This window comes from Astyanax mexicanus, chromosome 5 (genome assembly GCF_023375975.1).
Source record: "Astyanax mexicanus isolate ESR-SI-001 chromosome 5, AstMex3_surface, whole genome shotgun sequence".
Classification (NCBI taxonomy): Eukaryota; Metazoa; Chordata; class Actinopteri; order Characiformes; family Acestrorhamphidae; genus Astyanax; species Astyanax mexicanus.
Window position 1 is genome coordinate 18633868 of NC_064412.1, and position 17220 is coordinate 18651087.

At 39.3% G+C, this 17220-nt stretch overlaps 1 protein-coding gene across 5 annotated transcripts in view; it reads right to left on the reverse strand.

Moving 5' to 3' along the window:
• herc2 (HECT and RLD domain containing E3 ubiquitin protein ligase 2) overlaps positions 1-17220 on the reverse strand; it is a 94855-nt gene that overhangs the window by 46102 nt on the left and 31533 nt on the right. For 3 of the 5 annotated variants that reach the window (XM_022675803.2, XM_022675802.2, XM_049479122.1), the window contains 19 exons: positions 15013-15213; positions 13939-14167; positions 13156-13280; positions 11984-12162; positions 11654-11838; positions 10704-10868; positions 9270-9455; positions 8985-9155; positions 8644-8747; positions 8398-8548; positions 7389-7603; positions 7088-7220; positions 5534-5661; positions 5194-5389; positions 4494-4633; positions 3790-3966; positions 2588-2724; positions 2330-2481; positions 2039-2230 (listed from right to left, as the gene is read on the reverse strand). In XM_022675803.2, coding sequence (XP_022531524.2) covers positions 2039-2230; positions 2330-2481; positions 2588-2724; positions 3790-3966; positions 4494-4633; positions 5194-5389; positions 5534-5661; positions 7088-7220; positions 7389-7603; positions 8398-8548; positions 8644-8747; positions 8985-9155; positions 9270-9455; positions 10704-10868; positions 11654-11838; positions 11984-12162; positions 13156-13280; positions 13939-14167; positions 15013-15213 — 3166 coding nt within the window. The remainder of the gene's footprint in view (positions 1-2038; positions 2231-2329; positions 2482-2587; positions 2725-3789; positions 3967-4493; positions 4634-5193; positions 5390-5533; positions 5662-7087; positions 7221-7388; positions 7604-8397; positions 8549-8643; positions 8748-8984; positions 9156-9269; positions 9456-10703; positions 10869-11653; positions 11839-11983; positions 12163-13155; positions 13281-13938; positions 14168-15012; positions 15214-17220) is intronic. The other 2 variants (XM_022675804.2, XM_049479121.1) reach the window with 1 other exon arrangement.

A 17220-nucleotide genomic window follows, 5' to 3' on the forward strand; every position in this document is an offset into this window, starting at 1 on the left:
ACACTCAGTACTTTACAGCATTTACACACTTGCACACAGCACATTTACACTTTCATCATAATACCGTATTTTTCGGACTATAAGGCGCACCGTATTATAAGGTGCACGATGAGTGAACGGTCTATTTTTAGTGTTAGTCCATACACAAGGCGCACTGGATTATAAGGCGCACTAAATGAAACTTTATTTATATCAGTAACAATAACTGAGCAATAAATCCTTCACAATATCTGTGAAAAATAACAACATCTCTGAGCAATAAATCAACAAGCACAGCAAGTACGTATTACTCCGCGACGCTCCTGACAACGGTAGCCGCAACGCTCCGACAGACCATAATATTATGTTGAAGCACAGCAAGTACGTATTACTCCGCGACGCTCCTGACAACGGTAGCCGCAACGCTCCGACAGACCATAATATTATGTTGAAGCACAGCAAGTACCGCATTACTCCGCGAGGCTTCTGACTATAATAGCGTGTTGTGCCGAATTCGGTGAATAAAACGGTTTTAAAACAGAGATAAAGATTGGATAAGTTTCATTTCTGGATGAAGTGATTTCCAGCGCTGTTTGGATATAACTGTGGATTACAGGAGACTGGATTGATGGATTCTCTTTAGTCTGGACGCGTTTTGAAGGTAGGACCTGTGGCTGAGCGCGGGTGTGTGTTCGGGGGGTGGCGGCAGTGACCGGAGGTTACCCCAGGACAAAAGGAGAGCCTTTTATTACTGGAAACATGCGCTCTGACGCAGCTCTAATTCATGAAACACACATCCTACAGTAAAAGCACAGTTCTGGAATCCGGAGAGCCAGACGGTTCGAATGGTGTATGACATGACCGCATTCGATGAAATATGGACGAACGATAAACGCAAATATGAGAGTTATGAATTATTAAAATCATAACCAAGGCGTATTTCGCCCTAAATGTTTATTTTCTGAAAGGATATTCCGCTAAATAGGCTAAATAGCTCAAAAGCAGAGATTCTAAGCTTTAAAATGGTATATTGGATGTCTATATTGAACCTGTAACTGTTCATAACTATTCAGAAACACAGCCAGTTATGAAATATTAAATATTTCTGGCCCGCCGGTGGGCCAGCGCGTGTTAAGAGGTTAACTTTACTTAGAAGTGGGCGCTAAAAAGAAACAGTTTGTGCTATTACCCCAGAACGGGTGGAAAGGAAAGTTTACCGGCACCTTGTTCTGGCCACGGAGCTACAGTGGAAACTAGCTACCCTGAGCCACAGCCGAGAGGCAGTACGGCAGTCAAAGGTAACCGCGCGCTAGCCCAAGAGGGGGATCTTTTTCTGGCGTGGGTGAGGAATTCTGCACAACAGAGCGCCGTGTACCACATAAAATCGAGGTCAGTAAACACAAGCAAAATCCATACACAAGGCGCACTGCATTATAAGGCGCAATGACGATTTTTGGGAAAAAATAAGTATTTTAAGTGCGCCTTATAGCCCGAAAAATACGGTAATTAGAAAAATATACAGAAACAATATCTCTGTAACTATTAAAAGTATAAGTCTTTTCTTTACAGAAATTACAGCAGCCAGAGAACAGAGAGCACTGTTTCTGGAAAACAAAAAAATAGAGGTGTTCTAAAACCTTTGACCTGTATTGTGTGTACTGTGACTGGGTGTAATTAACTGCCCAGCACTAATCAAAGGTGAAGCCACACTCCATTTCTGCTTCCAGCAAAAATATTGTGAATATAGTTGTCCTAAATTAAGCTGACACTAAATTATTTGACATAAATCAAGTGGGCTCTCCAGTGTCTAAAATGTCCAGCAATCTTTTGTCCCTATTTATTTGGTCACGTCAAAAGCTCAATTTACTTAACTAACATTGCAAAATCTATTCCAGTTATGCTATTCAGTCTCACACAGTAAGAGACAGTACAATGAAGCATTTTAGCATTGCTTTTTTATAGCAGTTGTAACGGTCAGACAGAAAGCTACACCTAACGTGTACAATAGGTACGACATGAAAATGAGGACTGAATGACAGTGAAGGAGTTCAGTACTGACCAATGAGACGCAGAACACTCTGTGTTAGGGCCAGCGCGCCTGAGTTGAGCAGCAAGCTGAGGCTGTTGGCTCCATGTTTGAGGGTCAGTATTTGAAGCATGGCCAGGAGGAAACGTGCCTGAGGAATGGTGCCCAAACTTGGCCCTGCTGGGTTCTCGTTTGTGATTGTCTGCAGAGGCACAGGCTGCACTCCTGCGGAGAAATAAAGGAGGGTTTACAGTGCTCACTAACACACTACACTAAAGCTTCTGAAAGATCTGAACAGGATCTAGAATCTCTGTTTAGGCATACCCAGTTCTTTAAATTTGACGCTGGCCTCCAGCAGTATGTTGCGGACGTTCTGGATGGCCCAGCTGTACAGTTTACCGAAGGTGACTTCCAGCAACATGCGGTTAAAGGGAGGAATGAGGTACACATCTTTCAGGCAGTCCGACAGAGGCTCCCTACAGAAAAACGTACAAATAAGACACAAAATTATATATACAGTATCTCCTTAATCCATTTCCCATAGTTCCAAAGCACTTTTTTTTTATTTTGTTGCTCACTTACCCTATATTAGGCCCTTCAGGGATCACCCTTTGCCAGCCACACAGCATGGCATACTGTACAGAGGGCAGCAGGAAGCCTTTGGATGTTAGTTTCAGCATGGTGTCTATGCCCTCTAGCCTCACTTCAGCTCGTTCCAGCTGAGACGAGTGGAGAACAACAGGTCATGTGATCAGACAAACACAAACACTCTTTTCAGTTTCAGATAAAGCTTTTTAAAACTAAAGTCAGTGAGGTGAACTATTTTAGTAAATTAATTGTGATTTACATTTTATAAAATGGTTACAATGTCATTGTTTTTTTTGTTTTTTTTTAAATATGTTGCATTTTATTGGTTCTCTCAATGTTTATGCAAAACACAAAAAGCAAAATATATATACATATTTATGCTATCATTTATGTGTAGTCATAAAGCAAAAAAGTTTTAGAATAACTCAGTCTAACTTAAACACTAGGAAAATAATTGTTTAAAGCTTATGTCTATACATTTTGGGATTTTGGGGGATGAATGGGTAATTGCACAGAGCGTGCGGAAGAATCATTTTAAACTGAGCAGGTGTGATGCGGTCTCCTTTTAGACTGGATAATTCCGATTCCAGGTTATGTTCAGTCAGAGAGAGAGAGAGAGAGAGAGCGCGCTCAGTCAGAAACTTCATTTTTTTTGTTGTTTTTTGATTTTACTATGATTGAATGAGCAACTGAGCTTTCAGTTTCCCCTTCGGAAGTCTCCATTGCTCCACCAGCCGCTCAGGTTTAGTCAGATCCTCTTTTAGAGGTGTCTAAGTATGTGTGACTTAAGTACGTAAAGACGCATGACGTGGGCAGAAGAACTCCCGCGAATAGCCACCTGACATTCCAGTTTTTTGAATAAATATATTAGGCTTAGCAGGGATGGTGGTTCATGTACACATGTACACCATTAAACACAATATTTTATCCCTTTTCCACTCAGAAATTCTTCTGCTTTCAGTTTACAAACAAAATAATACGGACTGCCATTTTAAGGGATTTTTCTACAGAATTTCTATAGAATGATCCATGAAAAAAGTTGATGAGGTAATGCATGTTTTTTGTCTGATGTTTGATTTCCTTCATCTTACCAGCCAAGCAAATAATGTAGCAAACAACTACAACACTATACAAACTGCTGTCTTTAAAAATGCCAACATACCGCCTTAAGGAAGTCGTAAGGAAACATTCCCCACCTGTTTAAGAAGGCACTTCCTCATCTTCTCCACATCAAGAGGTTCCTCTTTGAGAGCGAACTCCACTATGGTACCCATGAGGCTGGACTGAGAGCACGGGCTCTGCACGCTGTGCTTCAACCAGCGGTATTTCTGAACAGTGGCCACAGTGTTGAGCAGGGGCTGCCACTTATCCTGCTGCACACAGAGACAGTGAAGGTAATGAGCAGAAAAATAAGAGAAAATCAGAAGCATAGATGATACAGTTACCAATTTCAGGCTACACCACAATAAAAGTACATCATCAACTAAAGTTAGCAAGTCTACTGAAAACAAACCCTGTAACAATACTAAAATTATGCATTTCTTTTAAATATGATGAATGACTTTTAACATTCATTTATAAGTTGTCTGACTAGAAGAGGAATTATATATTATCCTTGATAGTACATGTGATACAAGATACAAGTGAGCCTTGATTCCTCCCCAAGTTTCTTCCTCCTCCAGCTCTGAGGGAGTTTTTCCTTGCCTCTGTTGCTGGAGATTCTGTGTTATATGTTCAATGTTTTTTTTCTAATTTTCATGTCTGTAGAGCTACAAAAGCTACAAGATACAAAAGCTGCACAGAACAATAAAAAGAAACAGAAAAGCTAGGTCACAAAATAGTAAAAGAGACAATGTAAGCAATCACAGGAAAAAGACTGTTTTCTCTTTAAATGGTGTACCTTAGGTGATTTGACGGTGATTTGTTTCTTGTCTACGGGTGTGGGGCTTATGGGTGGTGGAGGTTCCTCCTCATTGGTCCCTTCCCTCTCCCTCTCCTGCTTACACTCCTCCACATCAGCAGATTCTGACTTCTTAGGCACTGAGAGTAAAGAAGTCACAGAAATAACCAAAATCATTATAACAGTCATATTAATTGTAAAAATACATAATTATAGGCAGTGGCTGATCTTTTGGACATTGGACACTTAATTCTAAACAATTTTTTAAAATATATAAATAAAATGTATCATATATATATATTTTTTACAGTTTTTACAAGAATTACAGTTTTGTTTACGTAACTTATCTAAGCGTTACAGGCAGGAAGTAAAAGAAAGACATGGTGACACCCCTGTTCCTTACAAGTGCCACATAACACATCTTATAATCTGGTGTGCCTTATAGTGCAAAAAACACAAGAAATTTCTTTCCAGCATGTTTGTGTATTTGCGAAAAAAAAAATATCTCCTGAGGTGTTACAAAAGTTCAGTTCGATTATAATCCTTTGGAAAGGAGGTCAGAGATTTACAGCCCTAATTCTTACCTGACTAAACAGGCTTATATAAAAAACTATTGGTGACAAATTTAAGAGAACAAAGTTTATTCTCTGGACTAGATTTGAGCATTATTTCCACTAACTGACCATAACTGACAGCTCACCTCTCTTTTTCCTGCACTCCCTGATCAGCTTCCGGGTGATCATTTTCCAGCGAGGCTGCGAGCTCAACAGCTTCAGCTTGCACACAATGGACAGGTAATTACTGACAGCAGGCCTCAGCTCATTGAAGAGAAATCGCAGCCTCTCGATCACAGGAGCACACACTTCCTTGTAGGAGCGGCCCTGCTCCTGATGGGTCTGTTGATGGGTAAAGAGAGAGGAGAACACAAGAGGGAGAAATGGTGAGATTGTAAAACAGAGAGAGAGAGTCGGAGAAACAATCATAAAATTGAGCTTTTTGCTTGGTAGAGGGCTAATCAAACCACCCTAATAGAATCTTACCTTGATTAAAGAGCACTTGGCCTGGTACACCATGCGACACACATCAATCACAGATTTGGGGAGGGACCTTTGTTTCCCCTGGTCCACAGCCAAGGCACATTGATTGACCAGCGAGAGGGCGACGTGACCTGCAGAAAAGGACAAAAAGCAATAGGTGTCAATTAGTTTACCTCTCAAAAAGGAACATTTACAGCATACAGCATACTTTAAAATGTCCCCCCTTTAGATAGATTTCCTTCTTATTGCTTTTATATATAGAATAATGGCCTGTATTTTCTAAATATTATAAATTAAAAAAGACATTATTAAGTAAACGCACATTTGGCTGCAATCACAGCAGATGACGTGGACAGATCTTAAGCAAATTTCTTAAATGTCTTAATGGTGTATTTGTAGTCAAAAATACAGTTAATCATAACTGTATATAGTCAAAAACAAACCAAAAAAAAGTTGATGAGGTAATGCATGTTTTTTGTCTGATGTTTGATTTCCTTCATCTCATCAGCCAAGCAAATAATGTAGCAAACAACTACAACACTATACAAACTGCTGTCTTTAAAAATGCCAACATACCGCCTTAAGGAAGTCGTAAGGAAACATTCCCCACCTGTTTAAGAAGGCACTTCCTCATCTTCTCTACATCAAGAGGTTCCTTAAGCAAATTTCTTAAATGTCTTAATGGTGTATTTGTAGTCAAAAATACTGTGCTGGGATCTTCCAGACAGGTTTTATTTAGACTGTGAATCATTTGAGCAATATTTCATTATTTCATTAATTGCGAGAGTACTAGCACCAGTTGCTTTCTATAAAAAAAAATAAATAAATAAATAAATAAAAAATTCTCTGCAATTTTGAAGGCCAACTGCCCCAACCACACCTCCCATCACTCTCCCCAATACAAAGAGGGTGCGTAAAGGCTAGCACGTGCCTCTTACAACACATGTGAAGCCAGCCACCCACCATTTTTTAAACTACTATTGCTACTATTGCATCACTGGGTATTTTTGGTTTCGATACAGCTAGCAGACACCTGTGCTGACCAACATTACATTAGTAGTGATGTAGGGAGAGAGCACCATCTACCCACCGTCCACCCCCGCAGAGAGAACATGTCCAATTGTGCTCTCTCTGACTCCGGCTGCTGATGGCAAGAAGAATGATTTGGACAGGATTCAAACCAGCTATCCTTAGATGATAGTGGCAGCGCATTAGTCTACTGGACCGCTTAGAGCCCAAAAGGAAAGGTGTTGAATATTTATGCAATCCTTTATTTCGCAATAAATATATTTTTATTTGACATTTCTTTTTGCAGAAGTCGTTTTTTTTCTTTTTGTTAAAACTTATACTGGCCATGATTGTGATTTTACAACATTTGTAAGAACTATAAATAAAAGGAACGCTGAATTATGTATTATGTACTTTATGTTACTCCTACTGAGAGCAATGAAACAAGCAGACATCACCCATAATGATTACAGGAATCTAGGAGGGCAAGGCAATTCAAAGTGTAGAAAATGTGAAAAAGTGTGTGCTGAAGGGCAGTTGCTAGGTTACCGAGGTCCTGGTGTTTAAGAAGGCAGCAGAGCAGCAGGCGGCCCACTTCCTCCACAGGGTGCTCTGGCGGGAAAGTGATGGGTGTGATGAGATGATACTGCTTACAGCACCGCTCGATTTGGCATAAAAAGTCCTGGAATACAAAAATAAGAAGTTAACTGAGGGCATAGCACTGCTGTTACACAGTGACAGAAGTGACAGCAACATTTCACAGCACTGAAATACAAAAGCTGTTATTGAAAAACTCAAACAATCAACTATACTGTTGATTTATAGTATATAGTACTCAGTGTGCATGTACCTTCACAGTGTGGTCCTGGGTAGTGTTATCAGCAATAGCCTGCAGAAAGGGCTGTGCGTGGTCGCTGAGGGTGATTCTGCGGGAGTAGAGTTTGGCTTTGTCAGGTGTAGTGGTCCCTGGAGAGCTGCAATGGTCCTCATCTTTCTCCTCATTATAATTATAATGGATCTGACTGGTCTGCAGACCGCCACAGAAGATTGATGACTGGAGCCACTCTAAAAGAACAAGGCAGATATGACACGTCACACAAGTTCTTCATAATATATATGATGGTCGAAATAACTGAATAAATGCATCATAACCCAAAAGAACCCATGGTAAAAAACTGTATGTGTGACAGAAACTTAAAAAAAAAAAAAAAACGTGGTTAGTTCCTTATAGCACTTGGTCTTTTCTATTAAGGCCCAATCCCATTTCACTTTTGTACCCCTATCCCATGTTTTCAAGTTAACCCTTCCACTTAGAACAGAGTTACAAAAGGGAAGGGGTGAAATATTTCCCCATAAAGGAAGTAGGACATTAAATCAAGTACCCAATACAGATATATAGTTAGCAGTGAAGCACTTAATTAGTTATACAGCAGCTAGGTTGCTGCTAGGTTCCTTAAGAAAGTTGTCTAGCTAGCGGCTACTGAGACAAACTACTATTCTTAGCTTGATATGAAGAAAATGAGTAGAAAAACATTGAAACTACACATTAAACTATGGTAATAAAGTGGTTATCTGCATTTTTAACAAGGAAAATACTCAAATGTGTGTGTGTTGCTTTGGTTGGGATGGAATTGGGCACTTCTTACAGGATAAACAACTCATACCAGCACAACACACACTACTAACACATCAACACCAAGGTCAGGACTAATATGGTTAAATATCAAATGAATATATTTTAAAATACAGCTGTGTTGCATTCAATGATGGAGGGATTCAAGCTAGAGTGGTGAGTTGAGAGAGAGAGAGAGAGAGAGAGAGAGAGAGAAAGAGGAAAAAAAAAAAAAAAAAACACTCACTGGCACATTCTATCTCTATTCGAGAGAGTGGTGTGCTCATGGCCAGGAAGGAGGCATGCAGGCCAAGCAGCAGGCCCAAGTTTCTCTCAGTGTCTATAAGAGGAGAGGACAGGCTGCTCAGGTCCGGTGTCGTCACGGTCTCCTGATTGGGCTGGAAAGGACAGTTATGGCAGAGTTGGTTATTCTGGCATCACATCTATTAAAAGGGGCTTTAATATGCTAAATAAGAAAACATTAAGCCCATACTTCCATATATTGTCCCACGCAAAAAGCCTGCATTGACTCCCTGGTGTCTTCAAATTGTAGAGCAGCCTCTAAAGCCACCACAGGATCTTCTCCAGCAAACTGAGCTAAAAAAAAAAAGAAGAAAGCATGACATTCCTTATCTGAAACCAAATCCACCAGCCTGCACAGAAAGTCAGATAATAAAATCAATGATGTTAAGATTGAGTAATGATACCAGGATATATAGCAGCTACAAACTTACAGATAGCAAGTCAGTTCTAGATGCACATAAAGCTATGGTTTAAACTTACAGTGATGAGATATGCACAGATATCTACACTCCCATTTAGAATACAGCATACCAAGAATAGTGTTTCCCGTAAGAGACTGGGCCTGAAAGTCCTTAATGTCATAGACCTTCCCGTCAATGACCGTCCAAAAGCCACCATCTTTGTTGTGGTTCTCCAGGTCGGCTTTGCGGATGAGAGAAACCTCTTCGTTGTTCTTTGAGCTCGGCCCATTGAAAAAAGACCCTAAAAGGACATTAAATATAAATCCATCACTCTAAAATGATAGGGAATTTACTTGATCGAAACAATGTTCCTACGTAGAGCGAAAACGGCAGAGAATTCAGTGATTTCACACACCCATGAGACCAGGCCAGGCCAGATCTTCACTGTCATCTCTCTCATGGCCTGGGGCGAGGTGGTTAAAGCGATCCAGATGTTCCAGCAGAGCAGCCAGCAAAGGGATGGAACCAGTCTCCTGCATCAGGCTCGCATCCAGAGTTAGTAGCAGCACGATGGACACCACCAGCTCGGGGAGCAACACACCTGAGATAGAGAGATGAGGTAAACAGTACAGTACAGCTCAGAATCACTAAATAAACACCAGTCTTTAACATTTTAGTTCAGTAACGTTTGGAATCAGTGGTCAGTCATCATTTATAGCAGTAAACAGGCTATTAATTAAGATTTAAATATAATTATTAAAGAAGCAACTCCTAATATATAATATACATTTTTAAAGAGCAGTGCTGTTTGAGAGGGGGATGGAATAATTTAATTAAATTATATTAGTGTCCTGCCACAAACAATCCCTGCAATGTATTAATAATTAATTATATAACAGAAAAACCTGGTAGGTTGTTGGACGTTATTGCTCTTTACATTTTAAAAGTTTCATAAAAGGTTTCATTAAATGTCATTAAAAACTTAAACAGCACTTATTTACATTAAGCTGTATTAAACATATTCTTCCACATGTTCTGTGCAATTACACAGTCTCACCAGAGAGGTCTCTAAATCCCCAAAACTTACAGATTGCCACTTTAATAAATCAAAATATATTTTAGATTTTTTTTTTTTTACTAATATTTTAATAATATTAAGAAACAATTACATTACAAGACCTTCATAATGTCTGAAACTAGAAAACAGCATTTAAAATAAATGTAATACATTTTGTATATTAATTTTATTGGAGGTCTTTATATTGTTTTGATTGTGTTTGGGTTGTTTTTCACTAAAGGTGCACAGAACTAGAATTTTTTACATTTCTAATTTTTCCCTTTTTCTCCTTATTTAGTAAGGCCACTTGTGCCACCCATTCAGCTGCTAACCCATCACAGGTGATTCCCCAATACCAGGAGGGTAAAGACTAGCACACATGCCTCCTCCGACACAAGTGAAGTCAGCCACTGCCTTTTTTTTTAAACTGCTGCTGATGCAGCATTGCTGAGAAGCATCACAGTCTGCTCGGAGGAAAGCACAGCGACTCGGTTCTGATACATTAGCTCACAGATGCCTTGTGCTGATATGGGTAGAAAGCGCCATCTATCCACCCAGAGAGAGCAAGGCCAATTGTGCTCTCTCAGGGCTCCGGCAGCTGATGGCAAGCTACATGACTGAGATTCGATCCACCAATCTCCTGATCACAGTGACAGCGCCTTAGTCTGCTGGACCACTCGGCGCCGCATACAGAACAAGAATTTTAAACATTCAGACACATTGTTAAAACAGTTCCTAAGTGATAAAACCAAAAATGGTTAAGAACTGGGTCATTATGAGACCAGTGGTTACCAGTAAGATCTCCCTCAATGACACGGGACACCTCTGCAAAGTGGCGATGACTGTTGAAAGCGATGCTGGTGGCCACAGGCAGGATGTCACCAATGTGTGTGCACAGCAATGCGATGTACTTCTTCAACAAAGAGCCCACTCCCAAAATCTCAGGATGACTTAAAGCTGTAAAAAATATATATATATATAAATTATTATATTTTATTTTATTATATTACATAATATTACATAATATATATACAGCTCTGGAAGAAATTAAGATACCATTTCAGCTTCTAAATCAGTTTCTCTGATTTTGCTATTTATAGGTATATGTTTGAGTAAAATGAACATTGTTGTTTTATTCTATAAACTACGGTTCAACATTCCTCCCAAATTCCAAACAAAAATATTGTCATTTACAGAAATTATTTGCAGAAAATGAGAAATGGCTGAAATAACTAAAAAGAGGCAGAACTTTCAGACCTCAAATAATGCAAAGAAAACAAGTTTATATTCAAAGTTTTAAGAGTTCAGAAATCAATATTTGCCAAGATGTATGAAAATCAAAGTTTTCATGCATCTTGGCATGTTCTCCTCCACCAGTCTTGCACACTGCTTTTGGATAACTTTATGCCACTCCTGGTGCAAAAATTCAAGCAGTTCAGCTTGGTTTGTTGGCTTGTAATCATCCATTTTCCTCTTGATTAAAATCGAGCTTTGCAATTTGGTAAAAATCAAAGGAAATCATTATATTTAAGTGTTCTCTTATTTTTCCAAAGCTGTATATATAAATAAAAAACACTAAGCCAAATAAATGTCCAGGAAATCAGTCTATATTAATCTAGATTAGTGTCTAGATAAGTTCTCTATGAAACCAACAAAGGATCAATAGTCATTTAAAGTCAGGAAGTGTGGAGGTCAGGTTTTACGTAACACTGCAGTGAGTGTGTGTTGTGTCCGATACTCACTGTATCCACCAACTCCGACAGTGCCGTTGACTCCCACATAGAGCTTGCAGACCAGAAGTCTCTGAAAGCGTAGAAGCAGGTCCAGGGAAGCAGAGCGCTCTTTACTCACTTGCTCTGCATCCTGGCAGTTTGAAATGCGCCGTGCCACATCTTTCAGCCGTGCTATAGTCTGTGATGCAATATTCCTGTACAGAAACAAACAAGAAGTAGGAAAAATCAATCTATATGGTCATCTATTGAGTCGATATGAAAGTAAACAAACAAGCTTTATTTCAGCGTGCAAGGAAATGAGAGGGGTTAGGCTATACAGCAGAGCGAGGTGTTTAGTACCTGAGAAGCTGTTGAACGAGCTGGACCAGTGGTAAGCTCTGCTTGCTTGCAGACTCATAGATGCCGGTGTTTATGAGGTCTTTATCCAGAGCGGTGCGACAGCGATGCAGTGTGGACGCATTGGCTTCCTGCTCGTCTATCTCCTTTTCTTTTTGGGCCTCCTTCTTAGCCTCAATATCCTGACCAACAATGAGCAGACAGAATACATAGATCAAGTATAGACAGTACACTCTGCATTTGTGAAAACTACAATAGTACAAGCTTTCTAATAACTCACTATAAATGCTCGTTTTCAAAACTTGCAATATAGGGAATATGGTCTAGCCATATAGGGTAGTCTGGATCAACCTGAACCATTTTTTTTATTGTTTGCAGCATGAAAACACCTTTTTTTGGATGGTTCAGACTTCGCTACTATACCGTATCAGTCAAAAGTTTGGACACACCAGTGTTTTTTTATTATTTTACAATTTTCATCCAAATAATGGAGAAAAATGTTTGAAAGTTTTATATTTTAGATTATTCGAGGTAGCACCACTGGATTAGATGACAGTTTTGCACATCTTGGCATTTTCTCAATCAGTTTTATGAGGTAGAGTCACCTGGAAAAGCTGTGCTGAATGTGTCAAGAGTTAATTACTTGAATTTCTTGCCCTCTTAATGTGATGCATTAATAGGAGCACCAGTTGTGTTCTATTAAAATAATTTTACAATCCATATTATTACTAGAACTTCTTAACTTAGTAAAGAAAAAAAAATTCAAGTAATGAAGGTCAGTCAAATCCGAAAAATCTGAAAGTATCCTCAAATGCAGTCACCATCAAAAATGTTATGATGAAACTGGCTCTCATCAGGATCACTTCAAAAAGGTAAGATGAAGACTTGCAAAATAAAGACTTGCACATGATAATAATCACAGTTACCAGCCTTAGAAACCTCAGGTAAAAAGCACCCTAGACTTCTAAGTTTCTACTTGGTTCATTATGTGTTCCCTCATAGTCTGGATGACTTCAGTATTCACTTACAATGGAGAAAAATATACAAAATAAATAAATAAAACTTGGAATGAGATGTGTCCAAAGGTTTGACTAGTACAGTATATCAAGCAAGATAAATGTGAAGAATGCCAGATTCATAAACAATGAAGCAGCTGCTGAATAATGCACACTGACCTGGATCTCAGCTGTGATGGCAGCGTTAAGAGCAGACTCCAGTCCCCCGTCTGCCATTAGACTGCTGACCAGAAGGTCAATCATGAAGCGGCGACCTGGACTCACACTCATCTCATTACCAGAGGCTGACACACACAAACAAAAACACACATTACTATTACTTTTTCTACTATATTTTTCCCCCTAAGCTATTAATCACTGTTATCACTCAATGCTTACGAACATTTACAATAGGGGTGTAAAGAAAATATCAATATATTAAAGTATTACAATTCCTTGTTTTGCAATACTGTATTATTAAAAAAAAAAGGCAGTGTCGATTTTCAATTATTTGTTCAAATGTTAAGATAATTTCAGACCATGGATCATTTAGTGTTGTGTTTAAACCTCACCCACTAGGTGACAGTGCTGTACTTTACTTTTTATCCAATTAGAACAATTGGATCTAACGCCAAAGTTTTCTTTTTCATTCAGTTTATCACAATACATCGTCTTGCTTACAGCACCACAATATATTGAATCAACAACCCTGAATCGTGATACGAGCCATAATTTACAATGGGAATACTGCAGATACACAGGAGTAAATGTGAAAATGTGAACAAATATTTGTTCAGAAAATTCCATATAAAGAACTGAACATGATAGAACAGATAGAAAAAGCAAGATAATAATCTTCACTGTAAGACGAGCAGAAATGACCTTGGAGGCACACAGAGTGTCTCTTTGTGTGATGTAATCTGTGATATAACAGCACATGTCCCAGCCCACAGGGAGACTGACCTGCGTTGGGCAGCAGTGAGGAGAGGGCTCGAGCTCGTTCCTCTGCAGTTGGCAGTAGAACTGACCAGCCACTCTGGAGCACAGCCTGTGCGGCTGCCTGCACCGTGTTCAGCACCCCGGCGTTGCTGGCCAGCGTCACCACCGTCTGCTTGAGGTTGTTGAGCAGGCTGCTGCCCAGCCCCAGCCCAAGCTCCTCTGGGTCCACCTGATTACTGATGGCTGCATGGAGCTGTAGAACATGGAGAGAAGAGAAAAGCAGACACAGATAGAGAGAGAAAAAAAAAACGGTCATATAAGCATAACAGATATTAAACAGAGTACGTAAGTAGTGCATACATATCATAAATCAACTAGACAAATGCATTTCGCTGAAGGAAGGGAGGCAAGATGGATGCACAGCTAAAGTTGGTGGATAGATAGGGCTGAAGAAGTAAAACCTGCTACTTGTGCGTGTGAAAATAAATTAACTGAGTAAATGGGAGGAATGAGGGATGAAAAAACTACAAACAGATAAGTGCAGGTCAGTATAATTAAAATTACAGATTGTGGATATGCCCTGACTGAGTATATGTAGTTTGTTGGCCGTCAGGAAAAGTGAAGACTGGGATTTGGTAGGGGTAGGGTGAAAATTAATAGGAGGTTGGAGTAAGAGGAACAAGGAATAAAAACTAAAATGACTGGGAGGTCTGCTCTGACATAGTATATCTAAAATGGTGTGAATCAGTCAAACAAACATATGTGCATGAATAGTGTATGAATAGTAAGCAGAAGCCATCAAGAACAAATATTTATTATCTCCAAAACTGCACCATTCCTAGAAAAAGAAAAAAAAAAACTCCTTGAGTTCCAATGGCTGTCAATCTAAAAATATTTAATCCCAATTTAAAATATGGAGCATTTCTATCCTCAATTAATCGAAATACAATGTAAAAAACAACTGCCAGATTCACATTACATTTCAAAGTGAAAACAGCTAAAAAAAAAAAAATAAAAATAAGGAAATGTAAGGTTTCAACAGGAAAGTGACTATAGGGTTACTTTCACGATTGATGGGCCTCCATAAGACTGACTGACCTGTAGTCTGAGCAGGTTGAGTGTGGCCACCACCATACACTCCTTCTCTTGTGGTGGTGGCCAGTCCGAGCTGCCGTCCATGCCCTCGCTGACCTGCCGCAGCAGCAAGTCCAGCTGCTCAAAAGTCATGGGACACACGTCCACTACAAATGGAACACGGAGCCCCACTGACCACTCCGAGCAGGAGGACCATGCAAAACTCTGAAAGAGACACAGAGAAAAGGAGATCAAACACATGCATACAACCCCTGGCAAAAAGTATGGAATCACCAGTCTTGGATGAGCACTCCTTCAGACATTTCATTCTGTAAAACAAACTCTGATCAAAAACATGATACAATAATAAGGTCATTCCAAAGTGCAACTTGTTGGCTTTCAGGAACACTCAAAGAAATGAAGAAAAAACATTGTGGAAGTCAGTGAATGTTACTTTTATTGACCAACCACAGGGGAAAAAATATGGAATCACTCAATTCTGAGGAAAAAAGTATGGAATCATGAAAAACAGACAAACAAAAGATGATTCAAAATACATCACTAGTATTTAGTTGCACCACCTTTGGCTTTTATAACGGCTTTCAGTCTCTGAGGCATGGACTTGATGAGTGACAAACAGTATTCTGCATCAATTTGGTGCCAACTCTCTTTGATATCAGCTTTGCAGGTCGGAGCCTTCTTGTGGACCATTTTTTTCAATTTCCACCACAGGTTTTCAATTGGGTTGAGATCTGGACTATTTGCAGGCCATGACATCGACTGAATGTGTCTTTCTCCAAGGAATGCCTTCACTGTTTTTGCCCTATGGCACGATGCATTGTCATCTTGGAAAATTATTTCATTATCTCCAAACATCTGTTCAATTGAAGGGATGAGAAAACTGTCCAAAATGTCAATGTAAACTTGTGCATTGATAGAAGAATTAACCACAGTCATCTCCCCAGTGCCTTTGCCTGACATGCAGCCCCATATCATCAAGGACTGTGGAAATTTGGTTGTTTTCTTCAGGCAGGCCTCTTCATAAATCTCACTGGAACGGCACCAAACAAAAGTTCCAGCATCATCACCTTGTCCAATGCAGATTCTTGACTCATCACTGAAGATAACTTTCATCCAGTCATCCACAGTCCATGATTGCCTCTCCTTAGCCCACTGCAGTCTTGTTCTTTTATGTTTAGGTGTCAATGATGGTTTTCTTTTAGCTTTCCTGTATTGAAATCCCATTTCCTTTAGGCGATTTCTTACAGTTCGGTCACATACATTGGCTCCAGCTTCTTCCCATTTATGCTTCATCTGTTTAGTTGTACTTTTTCGGTTTTCAAGACAAATGGCCTTAAGTTGCTTGTCTGGACGCTTTGATGTCTTTCTCGGTCTACCAGTATGCTTGGCTTTAACAACCATTCCATGCTGTTTGTATTTGGTCCATATCTTGGATACAGCTGACTGTGAACAGCCCACATCTTTAGCAACCATGCGTGAAGAGTTACCTTCTTCAAGAAGTTTCACAATCCTCTCTTTTGTTTCAAGAGACATTTCTCTTGTTGGAGCCATCCAAGGTGTCGTGACTGCAGGTGTTTTTAACTGCAGACTAACGAGCAGATCTAATCTGAGGCAGGTGTCCATTTAGGGAAAGGAAATTGACTGGGTGTGTCCTTATTTTCTACCTTCAATTTGAGTGATTCCATACTTTTTTCCTCAGAATTGAGTGATTCCATATTTTTTTCCCTGTGGTTGGTCAATAAAAGTAACATTCACTGACTTCCACAATGTTTTTTCTTCATTTCTTTGAGTGTTCCTGAAAGCCAACAAGTTGCACTTTGGAATGACCTTATTATTGTATCATGTTTTTGATCAGAGTTTGTTTTACAGAATGAAATGTCTGAAGGAGTGCTCATCCAAGACTGGTGATTCCATACTTTTTGCCAGGGGTTGTATGACAACCTCTAACTACGCAAATTTGTAACGATCTGACCAAAAATAATTTCAGCTGATACAATATAATTCTGACATCAACGTGAAGTAAATAAAAAATCACAAATGACCACTATCAGACATGTGTACCTGAAAACATCTGAAAATGAATTAGTTGATTTATGTAATGCATACTATAATGGATGTCAGATGCTGTAAATGTACATTAGTTTGAATTACACTGTTCACTAAGCTGCTGTATAATATATGTATGATATATTGATATAATATCAAAATAAC